We start from the raw sequence: 27365 nt of genomic DNA, 5'->3' as shown, positions 1-27365 counted from the left end.
CGGCCCGGGGCCGATCCCTGTATCCCGTGTCCCGGTGCGGGGCCGATCCCTGTACCCCGGCCCGGGGCCGATCCCTGTATCCCGTGTCCCGGTGCGGGGCCGATCCCTGTATCCCCGGCCCGGGGCCGATCCCTGTATCCCGTGTCCCGGTGCGGGGCCGATCCCTGTATCTCGTGTCCCGGCCCGGGGCCGATCCCTGTATCCCGGCCCGAGGGGCTGCAATAGCCGCCGGTGTCCGCCCGGTGTCGCCCGATGGCAGCGCTGCCCCTGTATCCCGATGGATCCCCCTCGGATTGCCGCGGGATTCCAGCTGGATCCGCTCCGCTGTGTCCCCTCCCAGCGGCCCCTGAGCCGGTTCGGGGCACCAATAACGCCCCGAGGGCCGTTCCACCCGGGTCACACTTTAACGCTGAATTCTCTGAAGTTCTCAGACTTTTCTCTGCAGGAGCAAAGACTGGATTTGTAAAGGAAAAGCAGTGCCCTTGTTGGGGCAGCAGTTCTGAAGGGCAGAAGGGGCAGGGACAGAACTCTGGGGGAAAGATGCTGGTGCCAGATGTCTTCTTTACTCAAACGTCGGTCCAGATCAGCCTTCCTGGGCTGTGTTTGCCTTTTGCCAGAAGGAGTCAAACAGTAAGTCCTGCTCTTTTGTCATATGACAACTGCAATCTGCTTCTCGTGATGAAGGGCCAACCCTACTTTTTTAGAGTATTTTCCTTCCAAACCAAACTACAACTACTAAACAGGATTTTCTCAAGCAACACCAAATAATTTTTATTTTCAGTGACTCTTGTAGAATGGTCGTGTTTTGCCTTGCCTTGAATGAGAATATTTGTGTACGAACACACTCATTATCCACTAGTCACTATTTGTTAATTCTTTCTATATTATAACCGTGCAGCAAAATTTTCCCAAGTAGCCACAGAAACAAACCAGTACAAGGCACCTTTCAGTGACCATCTAAAAGTTGAAATCACTTGTCACACAATCACAGTTTTAATAGCTACACAAAAGTCAAAGACTGTTTGCAAGGGGATTCAGTTCAGTATTTGTAATCATAATTCAATCAGACTCCTCTGGACAGATTCCTGCAACTCTGCTGGTCCACCAGCTCTGCCAAGCTCCGTGTGCAGCACGGTGGGAAAAGCAGGCTCTGCTTTGGGACACAGAACCATCTGCATGTCACAGGGATGAGCTCCAGCTGGTCAGCCCCAAGAAGGACAGGCAAACACCTAGGCCAGGTTTAGATCTGTTTGTAATATTTCATGGGGCTAAGGTTATGATAAAGGTTTATGGCAGATAAGGGACTGTGCACACAATCTGCCCCATAACAGCCCTGGACAGCATGCACATCCTGCTAGGAGGAGGAAACAGCAGCAGGTGAATTTGTAGGTCAAATACAGGAGAGAGGGAAAACAAGTTCTTTCTCCCTCTTATCCAAAAAGTTATACCATGTGCAATAGCAAATGTTCTGTAAGCAGAGCCTGCCCAGAGGGACACAGCTTCCCTGTTCCTCAGCTGCAGCTGAGCCACCTCAGCCTGCTCAGCTCTCAGATCTGCTGCCCTGAGGCACAAGGTCCCACCCTGCTCCCTTCTGCTCCTCTGTCCTCCCACAGACACCGTGTGTGCCAGGGCCTGGGGACACATCCCACTGACCCCACCCTGCCAGGCCTCCTCCTCCTCTAGAGAACCAGGGGCAGTTCACCAGTGCCTGCAGCTGCAAGAGCGAGGATTTCCTCACAAAACCACAGTCCTGGCAGACTGCCAAGCAGGAGTGACAACTCTCAAGCTCCACTCAGACCAGCAGGTCCTGCACCCCTTGCAGATCATCCCTGGAGCCTCAGCCTGCTCCAAGGGCAGCCAGGGGAAGTTCTTCACACACATGTCTGTGCAGCTGCCTCTGGGATTTGCCTTGCCTTGGTGTAGAGATGAGGAGGGGCCTTCCTGGTTGGGGAATTACTGTCTGAACAGGAGGAAGAATGGATAAGAGGGATCATATGAGCATGTAACACAGCTGGGGAGACTAAGAAGGTCTCCTCTGTATCATCCAGTTGGGTAAGTTATCCACATGGGCACTGCAACACCCCCAATGTCATTGCTGACTACTCCAGCTCTGGTGTCTGATGAGTTCCCACACCAGGAGTATTTTGCCACGGGACAAGCACAGGCTCTTAACGGTACTGAGCTTGAGAATGACGTGAGCTCTGCAGCTGCAGCCAGGTGAGGACCCAGAGCAGCAAAACCCACCACCATTGTGACCAGTGCAGCCCAGACAAGGCTCAGAAACACATGATGACCATGGCCAGTCCTGCTGCCTCCAGCACTCAGCCAGCACCTGCCAGCAGGAGCAGAAGGCAAGGCCAGCAGGGATCCACTGAGACAGTCAAGCGTGTAAAAGATCTGGCACCAAGGAATACTCCTGGAAAGCTGGCAGAGGGCTGGACACTGGGCAGTCAGAAGTGCCAGGCAGCATGCTGGCAAAAAGATCATTATCTCATTCTGCTGATTTGGCAGTGACCACTTGTCACCTGACTGAGCAATCACACCCTGAGCAGCCTCAGATCTGTCTCTCAGGACGTGCCCAGATCTGGCAAAACTGCTCCTCAAGCCAGGCAGGGCAATCCTTTGGGGTGGGTACAAAGCATTAAATCCTTAGTGAGGAGCCATAAAAGAACACAGCCAGCCTCCTCTGCTTCCTTCAACAGAAGAGCTTTGAGTTAGCTAGAAAAATTAGGAGGTTCTCTTCAATCCTGGTGAACAATCTACATGATTACTTCCTTCCTATAAATAGGCAATTAAGCATTAACCCTAATTAGAACTGGTTTTCTTGGATTTCATCACAACATCTGGATTTCTTTGCATGTCAGTGCAAATCCATGGCCAGCAGACAAGGCAGTCTGTGGGCAGAGCTGAGTGATCCATATGCTGTCACATATTACTTCTGAGGGAAGTGGAAGCACCACAGCACTTTCCAGGAGAAGGACATCTGGCAGAACATTAAATAGTGACCAAAAAGACCTATCCAAAGCTGATTGCCTTTGATGTAGACATATTTCAGGAGAAAATTTGTCATTTATAAACAACATGCTCTAATAAAGCCTGTTTTCAAGAGCAGAATTTAGGCTCATATACCCAGACTTCCCTTTTCATCTCAGGTGCATCATGTGTAGCCCAGACATTTGCCTTTACACACCAAGTGTTCAAAGTGCAACTCCCTTCTGAAAGGTCCTCTGGCCACTGCATTCCCTTTCATGTGCCACAGCAACCACACACATACACACCTCCCCCAGCACCACAAGGGTTAGTGAACATGCACAAAACCATTCTAAATCATGCATATTTTCTACTGTTTATGCATTTTAAAGATGAAAGTTTACTACTAGTCATAATTTTACAGCAACTTCCAGCCACAAGATATTTTTGCAAAATATCTATGGAGACATAATTAAGACACCCTCCCCTGCACCTATTTACAACTCTGCATGACATGTACAGTGTTATTCCCATTGCAGTGAACAGAAAACCTGTAGCATAACCTGCACTGCACAGGTCACTGTGAGCAAGAGTGATGGGTAACACAGTTAACAGGAGGGAGTGTTAAAACAAGGTAGTCACATCACATCTGGAAGTTAAAATTACCGTGTCATTTTAGAATCTGTGGCATGGCCACAAAGAGTATTGATTGCATGCAGACAACACTGGTGAGAAATAAAGCATAAGTTTTATTTTTATGAGATGCAAAACATAAGAACAACATACCTCATGTGGCTCCATATGGGATGGACAAAGACACTGAGTCAAGGGATTCAAGTTTCAGTGCCTTTCATCTGCCTCTGAGCAAATGTTTATCTTGGCCATTTGTAGTCCTTATGTCAGACCTGTCATTTAGCTGCCCAAATTACCCTTTTTCAGACCACAGCAATGAACCAACACTCAGCTGGTTTTCTTGTATAAGTAGGATTACATTACTTTAATTTCTACCCACCTCTGATGTTTTCAGCCACAATGTTCCAAGGCCTCTGGTTCCAGTCCTTTACAGCACAGGAAAGGACTTCTGAAACACACTCAAGTCTAGTTAATATTTTCTTTGACCGTGGAAAGGTCATCCCAAGAGAGTTGGGAAGTCCCCAAAGCTGGAGAAGGTTTCATTCCCATGGCAGAAGCTGCCTGGAGTAACATCCAAGGGATCAGCCTTGGAAGCATTTTCCTGTAGGATTTTAACTTAAGAGCTGACACACTTCAAATGAGGCTAAACTGGACTCCATTTGGCAGAGAATAGAAAGTCCATGTGCACAACCAAGGTTCCACACTGTATGTGTTTATGTGGCACATTTGATTTTGATGCTTCTCAAAGGAGCCTGAACTGCATCACTATGAGCAGGACCTACTTCTACTTGTCACTGAAGTGACAGGAGCTGGGGATGCAGAACCTACCAAAAAAAGTCACTGTGGCATGTCCCAAAACACAGTAACACAGGCACTGCTCACAGGGTGCTCCTCTCACAGCCCAGCCTACAGCAGCCAGTATTGAACATGCAGTGCCTCAAAACTCCCTTATTTTGCTGGGAAAGGACAGGCCTTCACACACCAACATTCATATTGCTGTTCCAAATTGGGTTCTTTCACCTGACCCACACACAGAGTGGAGGTGTTGGATTTATTTAGTGTTTTTTCAGGACAGGGAGATGGGTGGTCCTCACAAAGCCAGCACTCCAGAGGCCAAATACAAAACCAGATGTGTACAGTTCTATTTGGACAAGATTAGCACAGTGAATCTACATCACTCTTGGCAAAGCTGCTCTTGGCTCACCTCTCTGTCAGCTCGATTTAAAGGTGCAGCACATTCTAGATCCATTGTGCTTGTTCTGGGGGGGGTGTCTTTATTTGAGGGTGGGCAGACTCAGGGCTGTGGGTTCCACATTACTGGTCAAAGTCCCTCTAAATCACAGGACTTCAGCTGATTTAGCTAATGAGTAAAACTTGCACAAGCCAAATGCAGTTTTTAGTACCTAACCCAAGGTCTCTTTGTTCATACTCTCTCTTTACTTGTTTTAAAACTATTCTGCAAGACCTTGCCATTTCCCACTTCTCTGGGTCTTAATAGTGTTTATTGTTCTCTTTTCAATGATTCATTCTGCAAAATCTTTTCTTTAAAACATTCATCCTCATCCATACGAAGCCCAGTAATGAGCAAATTTTAGTCCAGAATTACTGTATATATTTTATTTTAAATCCCCGGACTTATGGCTGGCAAACCCCTTGAATGAACATTATATCATCTTTACTTATTGTTGGGACCCTGATACATCTATATTAATCCCAAAAGAGACGGGAGAGACTGAACTCCAGGGTAGCTAAACTGAGAGCACCAAGTTCTGAACTGAATATCCACCGGTTCTCAGAGACAGCACAAAACACTGAGCACCTTCAAAGCCCCAGGAAAGCACCTCTGCATTCCCACCCGGGGTGAGAGAGCATTGTTAACGTGCTGCCTTGGGAAACTAAAGTCTTCCTGAGGCTTCCTTGCTCTCTGAACAAAGCCAGGACACCCTCAAAGGAGATGCTTGCCTGAGTCATTGTGCAGCACCCAGAGTGTGCAGGAATGGAGGTTACTGAGCCTCTTTCTTCTCCTCACTGCACTGAACTAGAAATCTTCTCTAGGTCCCTTGTCAGATGAACTGTTCTGAACTCAGATCCAAACTTCTGCCCACCCACATGTGCTAATGCACATTCAGTGGCTGTTGGATTCTCTTAACCCTGAGAGACTTTCCAACACTGCAAATGGAGAGAAAGATGCTGATTACATCCCTCCTCTGGTAGAGGAGATGAAAGAGGAATCAGCTTCTGACTGTCAGTCCACTGTGATTCTCCTGCCCTCCTCCGAGCACTGCACAACTACTTAATCATGCAGGAATAAGGCTCTTAGTGAAAAAAAACCATGTGATTTCACAATATTCACATATTCAGCTGCCCATTCCTCCACAGGCAGGACAGGCTGCAAAGAGTTTACATGGTCCATAGCCCTCTGGAACATATATATATATATATATATATTTATATTATAAATAGAAATGTAGATATAAATATAGATATAGATAGGTATAGATATAGATATAGATATAGATTAGATATAGATATAGATGATATAAACAGTTTGAGTGGGGGTCATCCAGAGAAATGGTTTTCACAGCCCTGAGAGCAGATAGTGGGAAGTCAAAAAAAAGAATGCAAGGCATTTGTTCCAAGGCAAACGTAGTTTTAACTTGGTCAGCCCCAAGTTTGTTTTCCCTTCACCCCACCTTCCCAAACCAGAAGCTGTTCCCTCCACCCAGTCCCCCACCACATTCCTTCTCCCTTACACCCCCACCTTTTCCAGAAAAGAGCCCAAGCCTCCCCACCCAAAAACTTTTCCCACCCACACCTCCCCACAATGAACAGTTCCAATCTAAATGAATAAAATCTACCTTGTTTTTCTACAATTCTACTTCATGTCCCCTAACTCAGAGAGAGACACTTTCTACAGCTGATGATGTGGCAACAGAGCTACAGGGAAATCCAGCCCTCTTTGTGCCCAGGGAATCCCCCAGTGGCAGTGACAGCAGAATCTGCTGTGGAAGAAGAGCATGAATTTGACCTCAAAGAGTAGATCTGTTCAGTGATAATCATCTTTAATGTTCAAATTGACTCATCTTCAACGACAGGACATGACCTAAGCCAATTTGTATACAAACATTATTATCAATTGTCTGCATTTGTCCTCAGCCTCTAATGTCATGTTTCAATATTAAGGTATTTTGCTTAATCCCCTCTCTAGCTGCAGCTTCCCTGGGATTCTGATTTTTCTTATAAGTAATCCTGTTTTTCACATAAAATTGTAGTGGTCTGTGAAAAAATAGTAGATTATTTGCTCAAGTAATTGCTTATTTTTTAATAAAGTCTTCTAAAACATAGGTAATGATTGTGGGGTTATATATCTCTAAGGAATAAGGAAGATCAGATCACTAGAATTTTTCTTAACTTGGTAAAATACAAAAAAGATGCATTATTCATATATTATGTTGTCTTTTGTCTTGATATACCTTTTTTTATTAGCAATTAATTCCACTCAATTGCAGGAAGATAATTTTTGTAAACTGATCACTTCAATAAGAATTTCTGGGTGAATTAACTAGGCCTGGCTTTCCGTGCATCATAAAGATGTACTTTTACTGCACCTTTTGTAAGCTTCTAAAGTCACATACAACCCACCCAAATAACAGCAGTGACTCTCTCAGTTCCTGGGTTTCCCTCTCTCTCGTGCCCATTTCATCCAGGCCCTCCGAAGGAAGCACCAAGTGGCTCCCAAATCCAAGGTCATGTAGAGCCTGCCTAAAAGCCACTTCAGGATAGATGGTCTCTGTAAATACGTCTCTTCACAGCAGCACTAATCCCTTTCCATAAGTAAAGGAGTGGTCTTTACTCTCCCTCACCTCGGAGCTCCTGCCCCACAGCTTATCTGCGCTCATTTAAATGCAGCTGCAAACTGGTCTCTGCCAAGTGTAAGACCTGCACCAAGTCCCTCCTGAGGGGCAACTACAGGGAAAAGATAGAAAGAGCATGTACAGAAAACCCTAAGTGGGTGGGACATATTTTCATTTTGTTTTCAGTTCACATTGTCAGATACAAAATGATTTTGAAAGTAGCAGAAAATCAGTGCAATAACAGCGTTCTCAGCGTGGATTCAAACTCGCTCCCGGGAGCCCCCGGTGACACACCCTGGGGATCACAGCTGAGGCTGCATTCAGCTCCAACCAACCACCACCATAGGCAGGGGGTTAAATAATTCACATCCCTGCTGCTTTTTGCTGAATAAGTGATCATTCCATACTTTAAATTTATTGCTTTGACAACACACTCCAGTAGCTTCCCAGCCAACAATCTCTGGAAGATTTCGGGTAGAGGAACAATCCCCTGAACAGACAAATGTCCCCGAGGGAGCTGCACTGTCCCTGCTGCACCAGGACCCAGCTCCACGCAAGGAACGAGCATCAGTCAGGGCAGTGAGGGCCTTGGTGCTCCTCCAACACCACACTGGAGGTTCCCACAGGACTCTGTCAGTGCTGTGTTGTGAGGGAACACGATTCAGGATGGAACAGTTCCGAGTGTGGAGAGAAGCCTGCAGCGATTGGCAGGACCTTGTCGTGTGGACTTTGCTGTTATTATGTGGTTAAGATGGCCCGTGGAATACTGCAAAAGAGTAGCAGAGTAGAAAACATTTCTTCCTGCTTTGCATGGAAGTTAGGAGTGCCAAAATCATGGTCTTTTATTTTATGTTCCTGAAAGCAGCAGTAGGTGCTCTTCTGCTCAATCTTCATTTGAGTCAATATTGCCTCCTACCCCTGAAAAACAGAGTGCTCTGCTCTTTCCTCTTCTCCAGTCTAATCCTTCAGGACTACTTAGTGCAGTTTTGCAGAGTCAGAAGAGAGGAAGCTGAGGAGGAATTAAGTTGCACGGTTGGAGAGGTGAGGATGGGCAGGTGAGGACACAGGGCTCTTGTTGGCAGTGGTCACCTTGGGCAGGGGAGTACAGGGGCACAGCCAAAGCTGGCTCTCTGTGGCCAGCACCTCAGCTGGCTGCGGGTCATGCCCCCTTCCACACTGGCATGAACTCCCGAACCTCCTCTGCCTTCAGCATGGCAAGTGCAGGTAAGCAATAGTTTGTGGTTGTTTTCCTCTAGTTGAAACAGGGGCATTTCTGGAGCTGACTTAGGAGCTCAGCCCCATAATTTTGAAGGATAGTGCAGGAACATCATGGGCTTTCTCACTCAAATCCAGCACTGCATCTCCATACGTGTATCCTCGCTGGGCTTTCAGGAGGCAGGTAATATTTGCTGGATAATTTTGCAGCATAAGTGGATTTCATGATTTAACTAGGGCAATGGAAAATTTTAGTGGCAGGAGCAAGATTTGAGTTATATTTTCCACAAAACCTGTTAGTGCCCCAAGCATTGCTTGTCAGTTCCTCCCTTGCTGCGTGAAATAGATTTCCTGTACCTAGAGGGCAACAGCAGCAAGGTGGTATTTGGTGGGTGAGTCTGGCAGTGAGACTGCGTTAGTGTCCTGGGTAGTTATGTCTACTCATTTTCCAGTCCTTCTCAAGTGCAGTGCTCTGCCTGTTCCTCAAACTTCACGTACTTTTAATGTTCTGCAGCCTATTGTCAGTTTGCAAAGCCATTCCCGTAGCAGTGACTCAGGTTGTGTCGCGGCCCCACGTCGGGCGCCGCGTGTCGCGGTCCGAAGAGGGGACGGGACCCGAGGAAGGATGCAAGCAGAGCTCTCTGTTCAGGGGTGCCCACGCTCTTTTTATCCGCTCGGGAGCGGAACGGACCAGGACATAGGGCGGAGCACGAGACCAACAAGCAGAGGGACAAACCAGCATAGGGACACCGGCAAAAGGGGGACGAGTGGGGGCAAACTCATGGCAAGCCTGGGCTTGTCCAGGCTGTGCACTGTGCAGTGTGAATACAATGAAACCACACAATAACAGCAAAGTCTACACACAAAGTCCTGCCAATCGCTGCACGCTTCTCTCCACGCCCGGAACTGTTCCATCCTGAGTCGTGTTCCCTCACATTGTGTTAATCCACATGCCTGCGGCTCAGGGCAATCCAGCAGCAGCAGCCACGGTCCCTCTGCTGCCAGTGGCTCTGCAAGCAATGTCAGCTCAACATGTGAGGCATAGGCTAGGGCTTCCTATCTTTTTGTAGCATGCACCAACTCTCTTCATACCTTTCCTCTTCCTCAGGGACAGTCTTCCTGCATATTCACAGACAGTTTTTTTATTTTGACTTGACCATCAAGCCACAACATTGATTTTTGTATCAGTATTTTCCAAGCTGGACACACGTGTGTGTCAGCTGGCATTGGCTTTCACGGTGCCGAGATAACAGTAAATCCACCAAAGGTAGCAGTTAGAAGGTGATCCCAGCTATTTCTGGACAGTACTCATGGGAATGTCTGTGCCAATTTAATATGACATTTCAGAGCAGAGTGGAGACATGTCCTTCCATTTTAAAATGTGGTCGCTGGAAACTGGTTGGAAAACTGACATTGCACTACTCTCTGTATTCATTCTCCATTATTAATGTTTGTTGTATTTACAAGAAAAGAAAGGCATTTTCATTGCCAGGAAAGCAAATGCATATGGAACTTACAAATCTACGTGTTCTCTTTTAAACCTTGGGAGTTTAAACCCAATCTTCCTGGTGTTACAATGTGTTACAATTGCTCCATTGTTATTTATGTCAAAATCTGGTAATAGAGATCATATAGAACCATCATTTATGTATATATGAATAAATATTTTCAGTAGTGAGATTTAATAGCTATATAGTTCTGGTCTTGTCTCTCACCTAGTACTAAAATAAAAATGTATTACCTCCATTTTGGCCAAGACTGACATGCAATGAGTTTATTACATATAAAATACCAAACTCTACCATTGTATAAATTATTTCTTCAGAACCCAACAGGACTTTCATTCCCTTGTGCACTAGCTGACCCTGATCTCTGTCCACACACATTAGCAGTCAAAGCTACAATCCAGCACCAGTTCACCACTGGTGTTACTGGTGGAGATGTTCCCTAAAAGCTGCCCCAATAGGTACTAGCCCAGCTTCAAACAGGAGCTGTACCTGGAGTTTAAACTATCTATAGGCACCATGGATACAAGGAATAACCAACAGTCAATATGCTGATGAACACCCTCATTTAATTTTGGAACTTTATTTGAGGAAATACAGTAGTTTTTCATGTGTCACTCTAAAACCCCTTACATTTACTTGGGTGGTATCAGCAATACAAATGCCCCAGAATAAGCAAGACTAACCTTCCTAATATACTGCAGTCTGAATAATTGTGCCTTTTTTTAAAAAAATGCTCTCAGACTCCTTTCCAGTGTCTCCCTCAGTATCCAGAAGCAGAAGCAGCACAGGTTGAGTCTTTTTCCTCTGTAATGATGGTTTGAGCAAAGGTGACTTTCAAAATAAAATAATGGGCTCCTGAATGGTTTTTTGACACAGGCAGGGAATACTGGGAAGTGGTTTAATATTAGCTTGGAAACCAGCTCTTCATACTGTGATTTTACTCAGTTTTGCTCCCTCTGCACGCTTGTATTCCTAAACACAGGTAACCACCCGTGGAAAGGACAGGAGCTGTTGACTGAAGGCATCACTCCTGAGCTGTCCCAGCTGTGCATCTCAGCCACTGCCAGGACACAGTCTGGGGAAACGCTAGGGGAGGGCACAGGGGGAGAAAGCAGAAGGGAGAGGGTTTCTGAGCACACACCTCACTCCCTCAGCACTGGAACGTTTCCATTCTAGCCAGACAACCACCCCTCACTGCCAAGACCAAAGGTGGTTTAGATGTACAAGAGCCAAAATACTACTAGTGCTAGTGAAGATCATAGAATTAAGATCATTACTTTCCCTCACAGTCAAGCTTAATCTGTTGGGAAGAGATACAGGGAAGGCATTGCAATCAAATTCATGCTGCAGCACAGAAATGCAGCAGTAAATGCCATATATACTCCTGATCACATCAACACTGGATCATATCCTTCCTTCTGATGCTGGGTGATCTGAAAGGAAAAACACAGTCATATGGGACAACAGCTGTTTTATTTCCCCTAAGGCACTTGCTTACATTTTTGTGTAGCAGAACTGAAAAACCAACTGCTGAGTCATACAGGGGAAAAAATGTATTTATGTAGCTAAAAAGTCCAGAAATTAAATGATTTTTTGACAAATCATAACAACAAGGCTCAATTCTTAAGCTTATTAGGGTAAACTGAATACTGCATTTACAGTATTTAACAGATGCTCATTTTGGGACACCATTTTTTTTTTTTGTTAGACCTCTGAAACAAATAGGATCAAAGATAATTGGTTAGAATCTGCTCATGGGTGTACTTTAATCTTTAATGACAGCTAGATACTGGTAAGAACTTTAAACAACCTGAATAAAGGAGTCCCTAAAATACTAACCTATTCCAAATAATAAAGTACAAAACATGCACTGGAATTAAAAATAAATAAATAAAAGAACAAAAAACCAAAACCCAGCCAGTTTTCAAGCTGACAACCAAAAAAGTGAAAAAAACACCCAAAGAAAATCTAGTTGCCCTTTACTTTCTGCAGCCTCTGTTTGACAGTCAGTACATTTTCAGTTATGCTTGGACCAAGTGTGGATCAGCAGTAAAGCCATGTTCATTGTCCAGCTTGTGCTCTAAGTAATTAGAGCAGGAGTGGCAGGGACACAGTTCAGTGCAGGGTTTGAGTCACTCCGTTGTTTCTACTGGGTTTTTGGTGAAAGTCAATCGTCATTTTAAGTACCAAGGAACAAAAATTGGCTTTTGGAATCACAAGTCACTCCCTCGGGCAGCCTGGGGCTCCCTCCCCCTTCACTTGTTTTCTTTTTTCTCCAGATGTTTCATCACCATTCCCCTCACCAGACAGCACCAGTTGTACTGGCTGTCACTCACTCAGACCTGTGCTCAATTCAGAACTGCTCCTCTACCATTTTATCAACAATTTTGAGACTATCTTGCTTTGTCCAAGGGATGTACCAAGGCTGACTAGAAATCGCTGCAGTTCCAGTGCTGCAGCAACTAATCTGAGTTCTTTCTGGCATCTTTTTACTGGTTTGTGCCACACTATTTCCTCTTCTCACTGCATTAAACACCACACACGCCCAGCCCTCAGAGACAAAGCTTTACCCTAAACCCCTGTACAATTTTGGTATTGCAAAACCCTCAAGGTCCATTCCTTTTTCTTTGTTTTGTCTCCAAGCCCACATCCCATTTCTCTGCTAGTGAATAGCAAGAGCCACCTCAGTGCCCTGGTTTGCCATCATTTGTCACTGGGCTTCTCTCTCTCAGCAACTGAACTTCCCTGCTCTCGAGGTTTTAAATTAATAGCCAGTTTGCTTATCCTACTGCATATTTACTTCCACAGGGCAAAACTATCAAAAAAGAGAATGTGTTTCACCCTTACTTTGACCATTAATAGTTTATAAAAAAACATGTCTCACTTCAGAATTGGTGCCAGTCTGACCAGACACCAGGAGAAACACAACCTGGAGGGTGCTGATATATTTTTTCCATATAGGATCTGCTTGTATTTGAATCATGCATTGTGCAATTTCTTTTCTGCCATGGGTTTCTGCATCTCATGGCAATCTCTCTCAGGCAGGAGCCTCCCAGTTACATTAAACTGAGCATTATTTCCAGGACCTTATTTTGCCCTCCCCTTTGCCAGCACGGTTTCAGTGAAATCAGCTGGGGTTGCACATGGGCTTCATGAGCCTGAAGGTTCATCAGCAAACATTTTGATCCCCAGTCTGCATCTCTTCTTACTGCTGTGAGAAATGCTCAAAGTTCCAGTGAGGAACTTTGCCCCTCTGCATATTTATAAATTTTTTATCATCTTCTACAAGTTCTGCAGATGCACAAACACTTCATAAATAAAATAGTATAAAGTGGAGAGACTCTGACTTGTGTATTCACTGGTAAAACACAAAAACCAAAGAATTACAGGGTTTGTACTTTACCAAGGTGAGCTAAGTATTTCTTGCTAGTACACAATGGTTTCAGAAAGATAAAATCAATTTGGGGTCACAGGTATTCTTTTGGGGTTGGTGCCATGCTGGCCTTTCCTCATTTGCATTTTTGGTCTGGTTAACAAAAGCCTGGCTGGATTCGCCTCCTTGCCTGCACTAACAGCACTGCAGGGCTCCCTTCCCTCCCCAAGGGCTCCCCAGCAAAAGCCTCTTTTAAAAACCCTCCTGAGAGCAAATGACAAAATATTCATATTTGATGGGGTACAAATGGATCTGATCATCCAAAGGCAGGAGTTTTAGCACCAAGGGCAACAAGAGGGGACCTACAACTTACAGATTTGTAGTATTCTGACATGCAGATTTAGTATTATTACTGCTGTTACCTAATTTTAAATGCTTTTTATTACATAATTCAATATTTCTTTCTATATATTTCAGTATATTTATAGTTATGTATCTCCAGGGACATTGATATTATTATTTGTTAGTAATCCATTGGCCATCCTTAACTCTAAATGTCCCATTAGAATTTATAACAAATTCATACAAGGATTCTTGGAAATAAACAGAGAGACTCTATATTCACTGTAAGATGCTTTAAGGTCCTTGAAAGTTCAACACAAAATAAATTGCATAATTAACTATAAATTGAATTAAGGAGTCGCAGAATGAGAGGAAAAAGAACACTGAGATATAATTTGCCATTCTACCTCCTTAAAAATTAACTCAATTGGCATCAGGAAGATTGAAACCACAGTCAGACAGGGGAGATATAACTGGATTTTCAATAACAATCTTGGACCCTATTTCTTAGGGCATATGTAGAGATTAAAATATATATATATACATCAGGCAATGACAGCATAACCCTCCATTCTCCTCAAACCTCTGCAAGAGGTGAATAAACAAGAAATTAATTCTGGCCCCAGAGCCTGAGAGCACCTTTTGTTCCACAGAAAAAGACAGTTGTCAACTTTTAAAAGCAGAAAAACAGCCTCTGAGAATTTGGGCAGGACATAAAATTCCTACAGAATCCTTTTTTGACATAGAAACTATGGGAACAGAATGAAGAGCCCCTTCATTCCAGGTCTCATTCCTTTCCATAGCATGTAAAAGAACACGACTTCTGCCTTTGGGCTTTCATGCTGCTGTAAAATATTTGTTACTAATATGCTTCATCTGTATTAATAATTTAAAATTATTTTTCCTCTTGACAGATTTTATGCCTAAAGAAGTAAAACACTTGATTTAAAACTCTAGAAAATATTGTTCAAATAAATTTACCTGTCCTATAAACGCTAGCTGAAAAATGTTAGGCGGTAATCTTATGTATTTTTAATTCCACTATTTTCATTAAAATAGCTTTCAGTACAGAGGAATTTCCTTTGTTAGCAATTATACAATATGTTCAAAGTCAAAAAATCTTTAGGATCTGGCAAATATCTGTCTGGTTGTTTTTTTCAGAAAATTTGAAATCTCTTCTTTCAAGGTATTCAGTTTATTACATTTCAGAACTCAGGGAGCTGTGAAAGCACGAGGTGCTTCCTATCACATCCCAGACCCTCTTTTCCTAACCTCTTTCGTTTCAGCAGCAAGCACAGATTTACTCAGCCTGGTCCATCACACAGTGGGAACTCCCAGCAAGGAATTCCCTCAGCCCGGGTGTGATGAGCTGTCCCAGCACTGGGAATGCCCAGCTCTGCTGGCACTGCTGGGCAAGCCCTGGCCAAGTGACAAGAAGACAGAGAGATCTGAATCCATTTGGTGATGGGACTTCTTCAGCAGCCAGCACTGAGGAAAATCACTGCTACTTGATTTTCCATATAAAAAACACTTATTAATCAATTTTGCTCATCCTGAGGCATTTTATCTATGACTAATTGTATAATCCAAATGACTGTGATTTCATTGCCACCTTTTCCATAAAGAAAAAGAAGGAAGTGAAAACAGCATCCCCAAAGCCTTGTTATGAATACATAAAAATTCTCAGTCGAAAGGAGACCTTGTTATAGCAATAGAATTTATTTTGCCTTACAAAAATTGGCTGTCACCAAGAGCCACCACACGGCAGCATCCCTTCAGCTCCAAGAATCCCGAACGAAGCCACAGGAGATGGGAGCTGAGCCGAGATCTGTCACTTCAGCACCGATGGCAGCTTTATAATGAGGTCCCAAGGTTGGGGCAAATGTAAAATCATCCAAGAATAGAACTATCTGTCTTCAGCAATGGTTCCTTGCTCATTTTCTCTTGTCAGTAAATTGGGAAACACCCACTGGCTACAGTAACTCTGTCCAGTTCCATCCATAAGGAATACCATTCCAAACTTTACCTAATGTACTTTATTTCCACAGGGCACACTCCTCATTCCTACAGATTAGGAAAGAACTTTCTTGAGAAGGGGCAGAATTCAGACAGGACACACAGGCCACAAACCACAGAGACAGATATTACCTTGGTCTCTCTTGCTCTGTGATGTTCTAAGTCAAGCTAAGCTAAAAGCAGCAATAATCCTGGATAGTGGTCATCTTTGTTCCAGCTCTCCCAAATACAGCCCATAACCAAACTCCAATGTATAAATAATTTATTTGTGGAGAACTTTCTTTAATACAAATTTATTTTATCAAAACAGAAAAGCAGATGCCACAAGAAGAAACCAATAATGATGTAATCTGTCCACAGCATCACCCTGCCAGCAGGAACTGCAGAGTGTGCAAATAACAGTCTGCCCTGAATCCCACACCACATCCAAGTGCCAGTCAGGTGCCACTGAGGAGAAAAAGGGGAACCCCAAAAGCCGAAAAAACACAAAGGAAAAACCTACCCCACGTCCATATGAATGTGATGCAGATTTGGAAATCAGTGGGGTGAGCAAAGTTTGCAACAGTCAGGTCTATTCCAGAGGAGCACACCGAGTACTGGTGAGTGTCCAAAAGGTTTCTGATAACTGGGATGATGTTTCTGCAGGCTCTGATGGATCATGTGTCCATTGTGTTTTCTGACCCAGAACAAATGTTCTGTCTCAGAAGCAGTTGCAACTCCTCCAACAGAAAAAGGACAAGACTATCACAGAAAGGGCTCTAAAGCCAGAGTGAGAGAGAGATTTCTGCAGATCTGCCAAACTCTGAGCAGTTCTCCTGCATCCAAAGTTAGGTACTAAGACCTCTACATTTCCCACAGTTTGTTTTCAGTCAAATATAAAACCCCAAGATTTTATGCCAGGACTAAAGTTAATACCAGTATCATGAGCAAATGTAGGGTGCCAGTGGGGAAAGATGTCATCACCAAAATTTGCAGAAGGGCTAAACATTAGAAATTCCTGAAATTTAAAGTGGAGAATATATTTTATTATCCTTGAGTGCAGCATTACACATGCACATGATTCTTCAGATGCAGAATGAGGCCAAGAGGGCACATATCCAAAATCCAGCATACAGGAAATCAGCTTATCTGCTGCATATGCAGATTCACACCTTCATATCATGGCCAAACAACAAAGAGCCCTAAAATGAAGCCATGCAGTTTCCATTTATTAAATAAAGAATTGCAATGAAAAGGTCTTTCAAGGAGTTGAATGTTCTGAGGAGGTGAAAAAGTGAATCAGAAGATAACTTCTGCAGCAGCATCTTAAGGCCTTTTAGGGTACTCGGGTACTACAGTTTTGTCCAGAGGAGCCATGAGGAAACACACCTGTAACATTCCCTAAACCTTGATTTCAATTGCCTTGTACTCACTTAATGCTTCCCTAGACTTAAAAATAAAAGAAAAAAAATTTAAAAAAAAGGTGATCAATGACAGCAGGAAACTTTTTACAGAAAGACCAGAGAGTTCACAAGTTTTACATCCACCCCAAAGTCCAGCACAGCCCTGAATCCATCACTACTGAACCAAAGAGAAGTTAACAGCTCAGAGCCGTTCCCACGTGAGGGAACTTGCTCTCTGGACTACAAAGTCACCTCGGGCTAGGGAAGCAAAGAGGTCTGGGTACACACTCCACACTCGTGAAGCTCCACCTCCACGTCCCTCACTCACCAGCAGGATCAGCGCGGCCACTCTGCGAGATCCTTCAGGTCCAGCGTGTGCCCGACAGACAGAAACTGCCAATGGAACTCGGATCCTAAAAAACCCCAAACTGCTGACAGACCACACCACTGCATTGTTTACCTCAAAAAGCTCACACCCTATTCTTACAGGTAAACACACAATTATGGAAGCTCCTCGGCTTTGGTACCGGCTGCAGCCCTGTTTCCTCTCTCTCTAGCACTAGGGCATATATCACCCACAGTGGGAAACGTTTCCAAGATCCCTGGTAACAAGCAGATCTTACCATTTTAAAGCGCTCTTTGCTAGACTCCAGACTACATTGTTCCCCTATCCCTATCCAGCCCCACGGATTCCCTGCCTCTGCACTGCCAGCTGATCCCGTCCATCCCCGCGGGTTTGCTCCAGGCAGTCCCTCCCTTTCAGTCCGAGTGCTGGGCTGGACTCGGCTTTCCAGCGCCGTTATCCGCCTACGGCTCCTTTTCCGGGCGGCGAAACCCCCGCAGCATCCCCGCTCCCCGCTCCCGGGGCCCGCACACGGCGGGATGCGCGGCGGGATCGCCCCGGGCCCCCCCGGCATGTGCGGCCCCGAGCCCCCCCGTGCCCGGCCCTGCCCGCCCGGCGGGGGTCACGGACCGGCCCCCCCGGCACGGCCCCGCTCCGGCCGCGGCGGGCGCAGGGCACGGGCAGGGAGCGCGGCGGGGGCGCATGGAGAGAGCGGGCACGGCGGCGGGCTGCGGTAAGGAGGGCATGGACACGGGCCGGGGAGGGGGGCACGGACAGGGAGGGGGTGGGGATGGCATGGACTGGGATGGGGGGAACAGGAATGGGGTGGGGATGGCATGGACGGGGATGGGGGGAACGGGGATGCACAGGGATGGGGGGATAACGGGATAGACGGGGATGGGGGAGGATGGGGATAAACCGGGATGAGGAAAGGCAGAGAATGAATAGGGATAGAGTAAAGACGGGGATGAATCTGGATGGGGAGAGGACGGGAATGAAACGGACTGGAGTGAGAAAAGGGGATGAACCGGTATAGAGAAAGCAAGGGAATGAACCTGACTGGGGTAAAGGAAAGGTTTGAACATGGGTAGGGTAAGAAAGGAAGGAACAGGACTGGAGTAAGGCAGGGGCTGAACCCAGCTGGAGAAAGGAGGGGAATGAACCGTGCCAGGGAAAGGCAGCGGCCGTGCTGGGGTAAGGAAGGGGCTGAACCGTGCTGGGGTAAAGCAGGAGCCGAGCCGGGTAAGGCAGGAGGAGCCGCGGGAGCTGCGGGGCCCGGCGGGGCAGGTCTCGCACCCCACGGGACCCTGCCCGGCCGCAGAAAGTTTGTTAGTCGGGAACCCCTCCCGAAAAGGGAGAAACCCCTTCCCGGCCGTGCCCCAGAGCCGGGGATGGCGGAGCCGCCGGAGGGGCAGGAGCCGGGACACAAGGACAGGGGCACCCCCCTGGCACAAGGACAGGGGACAGGGCTCAGCCGGGGTGCCACAGCCCAGCCCCCGGACAAGGGCTGGGTCACACCCGAGTCACTGCCAGAACTCAGCTTTGCAATGCAAACGAGCCCATCTTCTGAGAAATCTAAAGATTTCTGTTATTTCGGACACGTTTTACTCATGTGCATTTTGTTGCCTGTAAGTATAAATCTTTTAAGTGCAAGTTATAAATATTAAAGCTGGAATGCATAGGGGGAGGGTTGGTATCAAATTTTACAATAAATTTATTCCAGCCCAGTTCGACACACACCAACCTGATGCATTTAAGCTGCACTTAAAGAAATTAGGGGAATTACTTGGTTTAACAGTGGTAGGTGCCTGTTTCAGGGACTGGTGATTGACTTAAAACCAATAATCAACATATTTATATAACACAGTGTTGTTTATATGTGGGGTTTTGAATCTAAGAGGTATTCACACCATTTCCTGAACTGGAGTGATTCCTGGAGTAGGAAGCAATGACTGGTTTGGTGTTTCCCCTCTGTTTGAGCTACATCTCTGTGTACACTCAGAATCTGAAATGTGCAATCCTGCCCAGAGAGAGCAGGGACACATTAACGCAGCGTGTCTTCAACAGACATCTGGTTGCAAAAAAACCCCAAACTGCTATGAAGGACTTTTCTCTTATTTTTTCCTTCCCTAGTTCTTTTCTTCCACCTTCCTCTCATCTCTGGAAGCTCCACTGGTATTGGAATAGGCAGTAATTATTCCAATCTCCGTAAGTAATCTTCTTTTCTTATGTTTTTTTATACTGCACTAATGGCATGCCTTGCAGTCATATACAGCTGTAGGAATATAATTTTTAAAAGTCCTCTACCAGATACACATCAACCCATTAAAAAGGAAATAGCTTCCTGACTAAGGAAACAACTGAGTTAACAGAAATGTGCTTAACCTTGTAATATTTATAAAGACAGAATTCATAGAAATTACAGAATTGTCTGAAATTGAGGACCATAAATTTTGTGTCAGGTACAAGTACTTAAATATTTCATTTTTAAAAAAATTAAAATGCTCTTTTTCAGCATTTTCTCCCATAACAACAGATTAGCACATAGCTGCTAAAACTGATTTACAAATGGAGCACACTGACATCAATCAAAATTTATATCATTTTGGCACCCACTAGTGAAAAAAATGTGGCTAAAAATTACTTCCAGTCACTGAAATAAAACAATTCCTGACATCTGACTTGCTTCTACTCTCCTTTTTATGACTGCCTTTTGTAGTTATTACATGAAGGCTTTTTGAAAAGGAAATACAGCATTGAAGGAGCCAATTATCCTTGTGTCACTGGTCCTATTTTGGCAGAAAACCATGTGAATGCAGGGAAACAGAGTAGCATGTTCAATGTCTTAGATGGAAGAAATAATGACAAAAATAGACACACACCAATTAAAATCCTCAAGATCCCTCTTGGAGCAAGTGCTGCAGCTCAAGAAAAGCCATGTTGTAACTAGACTGACTTTGTAACCATGTTCAATCAAAGATGCCCATAACGGATGAGAAAACATAAGATTATGTGTAAGGTTTAAAGAAAGAACAGACAAGAAGTTCCCTTATTTACTTGGGACTGTGCATAAAAGAACAACAAAGTGAGAGAGCTACTATCATTCGCATACTAGAAATAATAAGATTTTAAATACTTGCTGTCACAACCTACCAACTTGGAGAAATTAGTGAGTCAAGACCAGCTTCTGTCAACACCAGGTATTTGTAGGATCTACCCCTAAGAAACCTTTGGTAACTGGGAGCAGAGTTTGGTTGGTAAAAGTGAAGACAGTGCAAAACCAAGTCAGTGCCAAGTGTTGTCTCTCAGACTGCCTGGTTACTCCTCAAAAAACCTGTTAAAATTGGGCTGAAGAGTGAGTGCAAAATTAGCAGCTGCTGATTAAAATTGTTCAGCCTCTGGCTACCTACTAGATGAAAAACTGGCACCACCTAAGTCATGGAAAACACATAATAGCAGTACAAAAATAACAGCAAAGTGTAAATGCTACATGTGGCAGCCTCCTCATTTGTTAGTGAACTGCCTGAAGACTTGGTGAGAAAATACTCACGGTGTGCTTAGGTCAATACTCCAAAAATGATGTTGAGAGTAATGTTGGGTTTACATGATGCACAAAATGACATTTCATAGCACTTCATTATATATGTAGCCAGTCTGTGCTTAGTTTGGAATTCATACATGAAAACCATTATTTCCTACCTATTCTCTGCTTTCATGATCCTTGGCCCCTAACTCGGATTTTTCCCTGCCACTCTCCCTCCCACTCCTCCATGGCAGGACAGCTTTTACTGCACTGGCTTCAGGTTATGGAGCTCTGTAATAGAAATGTTGTAGCAAACAGTTCAGAGCAGGCTGAGTATTGCACTCACTTCCAAATGGGCACTTATATCTCTTAAAATTAAGTTTGTAGACTATGTGTTTTTTTACTTTGGCCTTACTGATACAGCTCATCAGGCCCGACATTCTGGGCCTCTCCACCAGGGCTCTTCTCTTTAATTACTGTAGGGCTCAGACTGTGAAATGTTCTACTGACAAAGAAGATAATATTAACAAAATGCCAGGTAGGCATTGGCCAGGAAAATAACCAAACCAAACTGTGGCCATGGTTCAATCTTATAGTGACTATGGAAAGAGAGTGGAGCTGTCCCAGGCTTTTGGGAGGTACGACAGGACGACTTCTCAGTGGACTCCTCAGCTATAGAGAATTCATGTAAGCCAGGGATTGAACCTGCTTACTCCCCCAACACTGAATTTCCTGAGCAAGAGCAAAGGCCCAGAAGCAGAACTGCAGCTCTTTCCACAATGAGAGGGCCGTGCCTGGAGAATCCTGCTCTTGTCCAGGACAAAGGGGTGAAGTCACAGGAGCAAAGTCCCGGCAGGAATGGAGCTTTGTGACTTCAGCCACTGGCAGGCTCAGCATTTAACACACCTTTCTGATCAGAAATAAACTTTGCTGTTGGCTTTGTTGCTTTAGATGTTTGTTTCTGAGAGAAACACAGGATTTTCTTCGCCAAGTGTTTCTAGGTTTTGATCAGCTATGTTTGGTTGGTTAAGTCAAGTTTATCTCTAGAAAGTATTGACAGTAAATATAAATCATTATTAATCAGCAGTCATGAACCTCAGTCACTGTTTCAAATACTTGAATGAAGAGGGCCTAAAAGTGTCGGATAAATAAAAGGGCAGAAAAATGTTTCTACCCAAACTGCCTTCCTTTCCTTCATATTGGTACCTCCTCTACCTCCTTCCTAGCACTTCTGGGATTTGTCTCTGAAGGAATTGATTGTAGACATAGGTAAAAGCAAAAAGAGTTATCCAAGTTGCCAATACATATCAGGTATTATAGAAAGATAGTTATTATCCAAACTGTATAGTTATGTATTCAAATATTAAATCTGTATGATAAACCCATTTAATGATATTCACTCTTATATCCAAGAGCACAAGGAATGTCCAGAGATATGTAAAAGGTTCATTTACAGACCTGAATGAAAAACACCAAAACTAGGAAATATAAAGACAGTGCTTTCAAATCCAGCATTAAGATTCCTGTCTTAGTACCTCTGGAGATCCTACAGAATTATTCCAGTGACCAGAGTTCTTTCACAAAATGAGGAAGGAACAGAATCATTCCTGCTGTGGCTCTGCTCTGTGCATGAAATCCCACCTGGGATTTCCCACCACAGGGACAGACACCTCCTAAAGGGAAAGGTGAAGGAATGACCATCCTGGAACCAGCAGGCCCTGGAGTGTTCCCTTTGAATGCTGTCCCTGGGGATTTGGGAGAGCTCAGGGAGCAGCAGTGCCAGCCCAGCTGACTGCCAGCTGTGTGTCACTGGGAGCTGCACTGGAACGTTGAATAAACTACTCATAAACAAGGAAATCTCTCTGTACACAGCAAGAATAAAACACTCTTTCCATTGCTAGGGAGCCTGTAGGTAAATCCTGTCTTTTTAGCAGAATGGTGTCCCAGCTCAGCCAGTCTAATGCAGTTCTCCAGGACAGGAACACAAGCTCCCACTGACCCCCAGCACAACTCCCCAGAGCACACCCACAACTTCACCTGCACCAGGGGAACTGCTGCCTCAGCTCACCCAGGGGAAGAAACAGGGTGGGGTGTAAGTACCTCACAGCAGTTCTCTTGGCTGTCCCAGGTTTGGGACATGCAGAAAGACAAGGGTTTCAGCCTGGGTGTGGCAGCTTTGCTGGGAGTTGGTCTCTGGAGTGAGAACGTGATGCCAGGAAGTCTGAGACAGAGGGAATGGCTCTGCACCGAGACTTCTGCACAGCACAGCATCCCCTTGAGAAGTGTCAGTGATCAAAGCACCAGCGTCAGCCACCCATCCTCAGTCTCTTCTCCAACACTGCCAGAAACCATGTGGGTCTGTGACAGCAGGCAGTGAGGGAAACATGCTGTAGTTGCCCCCTCTTTTCTTCAGAGCACAGCAAAGTTTGATCCCCAGATCTTTATCTTCATTCACTGTATTTTTTTCTCAGTGTGGATGTTTCCTGACAGTGCTGAAGAGGTTCCCACCTCCCTTTCCCCAAGGGCACACCCCATGTATCCCTGCAGTTTTCCACATGCACTTCATGTTTTAATGACTGCAGCTGTGCAGAAGGGAAGGATGTTCTCAGGTCTCCAGAACCTCACCTCAGTTCTTTGTTCTTCTCCTCTAATAAGTAATATCCTGTTCAGTATCTTTCTGCCATCAATTTATTTTATGGTGGCTTGAAATCATCTGTTATACCAAGAATACATTTATCACCTTTTAATTTATTAGGCTGGAATCTGCCTAATAAATGGATTCACTTCCCTTCAAGCCTGACAGTTTCTCATCCTCCTGTTCATACAGGATGTCTCTTGAAAACTCCAAATTGTTCATTTGCACTGTAACTACTGACTTCATGTTTTGTTTAAAGCAGCTTCTCCCAACTCCCACCTCCCAGTTCTGATTTTTATTTAGTGGAGAGAATAACACATTAGAATTCATTCCTCTGGACCTTCATGGCAAACATCCAGAGTCTAGTCCCAGCCTGCCCCTATCAAATGAAGAGAAATGATGCTTTAGTTTTTGGAGGGGATCCCATCAAGCTGGTACAAACAGCCATGCTGAGAAACTTCTCAGAGAAGGGTAGGGGGAGAAATGCAGCTGTTTGTTCAAGCACCTAAAAGTGCAGTGGATGGCCAGATGCCTTTATGCAGAGCATCCTTCAAGGAGAGGTGGACACCTCTGGGAGTCTTGCACAGAGTCTCTGTCCTCAGGTGCTTTGAAAACTTGGCCTCCAACTCTGAGCTGGCAGGAGAAAGCAATTGAGCTGGCTTTGACAGCATTTCTGTCAACGGGGATTTTAGCTCCAAGACTTAATACATATCTTGCTAGAACTTCCTGAAACACCTCAGACTTTTTTAAAAATTACCTTACATGACATCATGACCCCTACAATCTTCAAGGACCTGTGTGAAGATAATTTGCTGAAGGACATTCCAGCCAAAGCCCCATGATTGTTCTCTACTCTTAATGCAAATAGTGCTTTATGATATTTTTTTTCTGTGGGCTCTTTAGTTCTAAGTTCCTTATCTTTTAGTTGCTGGGTTTAGCTGCAAATATGTTAATTCCTTTATTCCTCTCTCTAAAATAAGGATTCGTCTTTCAGCAATTGTTTTTTTCTTCATTAGCAACTAATCTTAGTTTTGTGGTTCAACAGAAGCAGCTCTCCAAGCATCTGATCTTTACAGGTTTTCAGCATCAGAGCTTTATTTTTAATTAGTTGCAAATTTGCTACAAACTTTCCTCTGCTTAAAAAACCCAGCTGAGACTGAAGCTTTGTCATGCTGGATCCTGCACAAAGTAACTGGCCTTGTCCTTCCACATTACAGGTGTCCAGATAAAACAAAAGGAGGGAAGAGAAAAAAATTTTGGCAGAAATATTAATTGCTTTGTATTCCATGGCAATATAAGGAGAAAGCCTGGCTCTCCTGGATTGGTATCTGTCCATTACCTGGCACTGACTTGTTGACAAGAGAGGAATACTCCGAAGTTACACTTCAATTTTCAGCTTCCACTCACTTAAGAACAGTATGGTTTTTATGGTTAGATAACAAATCCACTTACTGAGGAACTGTAATATTTTTCATATTGGATGACAAATACAGGGGTGTCTCCCTTCCACTGGGGAAGGGATTTTTACAGCAAGGACTCAGGGTCTCCAAGAAAGGAGCTTTACAAAAGAGATCACAGGTCCTCTATGGGAGAGAGTAACACAGCACATGGCCGAGCAACCAGCAGATTGTGAGGACAGTTGGAAGACCTGTTCTTACTATGACCACCTCATTTTGAATTTTGCTTCTAATCCACACTTAACCATCACTTCTTGTTTGCAGAAGTCAGTATTTTGTGCTAAATGCTCCCTGTTTGTTGTTATTTACAAAGTTACACTCTGTGCTTGAGGTAGACTGGCCATTTTCACTCTCCAAACACCCACAGTGTGCAAGTCATTGGCCCAAAAATACTGGCAAGAAGTACAAGCTTTATTTAAAAAGATGGTCACAGAAGGCCCAACAGAAAAGCCTGGAGTTTCTAGATAGTTGTAAACCATATTTCCTTGTTTCTCCTTAATGAATTGCCCTGAAATCTGCCTCTCCCAGTGCAGTGATTATGCAGTGAGACCCTCACTCCCTGCCCAGCAAAGAAATATTAAAACCCTCCTGCCTTGAACAGACAATAAAGCTCTGAAAGGAAAATTAGCACTGCTGGTTTATTGCAGCTGCATGTTGACAAGTGATATCCAGTCATTTGATGTTGTAATTCCAGCTCTGCCTGAGAGAGGCACATTGGGAAGGACGGGAATCAAAAGTGTTTCTGGTTTGGCCTGAACTTGGTGCTGGAGGAGGAACACACACCCTGCAAACAGGAGCAGCAAGAGTAGCTGTTTGGGAAGCCTTTTGTACATCATTGGGAGAGTATTTTAACTACACTAATCACAGTCCTCATAGTAAATGTATTCCTCGTGTTTGTGGACCCAGATATTCCTTTAGAAAGAATATGGGACATCCAATAAGAGACTGAAAATGCAGTCACAGCACACTCGTGCTTTGGTGTGTGGGCTGTGCTCTGAGCATCAGCCCCAGTTAGAAATGTCCCAATGTTTAGAGAGAGCACAAAATCAGAATACCACCAACAAAGACTTTGTACATACATAGACACTTTTAAGAAAATGCTTTCCTTTTAGAACAGCACAATCCTAAACAGAAACTGTACTTTTGCCACTTGATCCTATAAGCCAGCCTGAAAGATGTCTAAAAACCTGACAGATGCCTCAAATAAGCAAAAAAAAAATCCACACTAATTTCACATTTCTGTGCTTCTGATTAAAGAAAATATTTCTCTTGAAGGAAGAAATCTGTAAACTGGAAATTTTCCCAAAGTGGGAGGCATAAGATGATGCATCTGTAGAGGTAGAAATAACAACTTTTTTCCCAGATTTTCAAGCATGCAAAATTATGATTCCCAAGGACCACATGTTAAAATGCAGGGTTAAAGGCAGTGTCAAGGTATGTAATAAGATTGAAATGACATCCTGTGTCTCTCCCCTGATTTAAGGTTATTTTAACTTTCTTTAGCTGCCATCAATGTAAAAATACTAAGGAATTGATGAGTGCAAGGAGCCACCAGAGAGATGAGAATCTGTCTTCCTTGTATCGTGTTTTGCACAGGTTTCTGTGTCATCCTCAGATAAATCACAGCAGCAGAGCAGAGCCCTAGACACCAAACCCACATGTGCCATGTGTTGTTTACTCTCTTGCCAAGCTCCAGGGCTGTTAAATCACCTCCATGTCACTGGAGGATCCTTCTTCACCACCACTGATTTTCCACAGCTGGCTCAGAGGTTTCAAAGCCAGGCTCCAGGCAAGAATGAGGATTTGGGATTTTTTTTTTCCAGAAAAGCCCGAAAACAGTCCCTCCGTCTCCTGGCCCGAACACCATCTGCCTCCTCTCCTCCCCGAAACCGCCCCCGCCCCTGGTTAATTGGCAATTAACCTAGGGCAGCCACATCTTTTGTGATGTTAATGACCTCCCTTCCCCCCTCCGAGCTCTGTTTTCTCTTACAGGGAAAGCAGGGGAAGGGAAAATTCCTCTTTCAGTGTTATAACCCAGGACAGTTAGGGTTAGGGTTAGGGTTAGGGTTAGGGTTAGGGTTAGGGTTAGGGTTAGGGTTAGGGTTAGGGTTAGG

General features: G+C 44.5%; 1 protein-coding gene and 1 long non-coding RNA gene across 2 annotated transcripts in view; one reads left to right on the top strand and one right to left on the bottom strand.

The window, feature by feature from the left end:
- Positions 1 to 17031: 17031 nt before the first annotated feature.
- Positions 17032 to 22070, bottom strand: LOC108505861. The gene is made up of 4 exons (XR_001877611.1): positions 21865 to 22070; positions 21336 to 21450; positions 17622 to 17706; positions 17032 to 17339 (listed from the first exon to the last, which is right to left on the bottom strand). It is a non-coding gene; the product is annotated as an uncharacterized LOC108505861 (long non-coding RNA).
- LOC108505860 (protein BEAN1-like) overlaps positions 18336 to 27365 on the top strand; it is a 52703-nt gene continuing 43673 nt past the window's right edge. Inside the window, 2 exon segments of the mRNA XM_017832268.1 lie at positions 18336 to 18369; positions 19770 to 19844. Of these exon segments, the coding sequence (XP_017687757.1) occupies positions 18339 to 18369; positions 19770 to 19844 (106 nt within the window). The 5' untranslated portion in view covers positions 18336 to 18338.

The sequence above is a fragment of the Lepidothrix coronata genome, unplaced genomic scaffold (genome assembly GCF_001604755.1).
Source record: "Lepidothrix coronata isolate B3197 unplaced genomic scaffold, Lepidothrix_coronata-1.0 Scaffold200, whole genome shotgun sequence".
NCBI lineage: Eukaryota > Metazoa > Chordata > Aves > Passeriformes > Pipridae > Lepidothrix > Lepidothrix coronata.
Note: the sequence above shows the minus strand (reverse complement) of the source record. Positions and strands in the feature narration are given on the sequence as shown.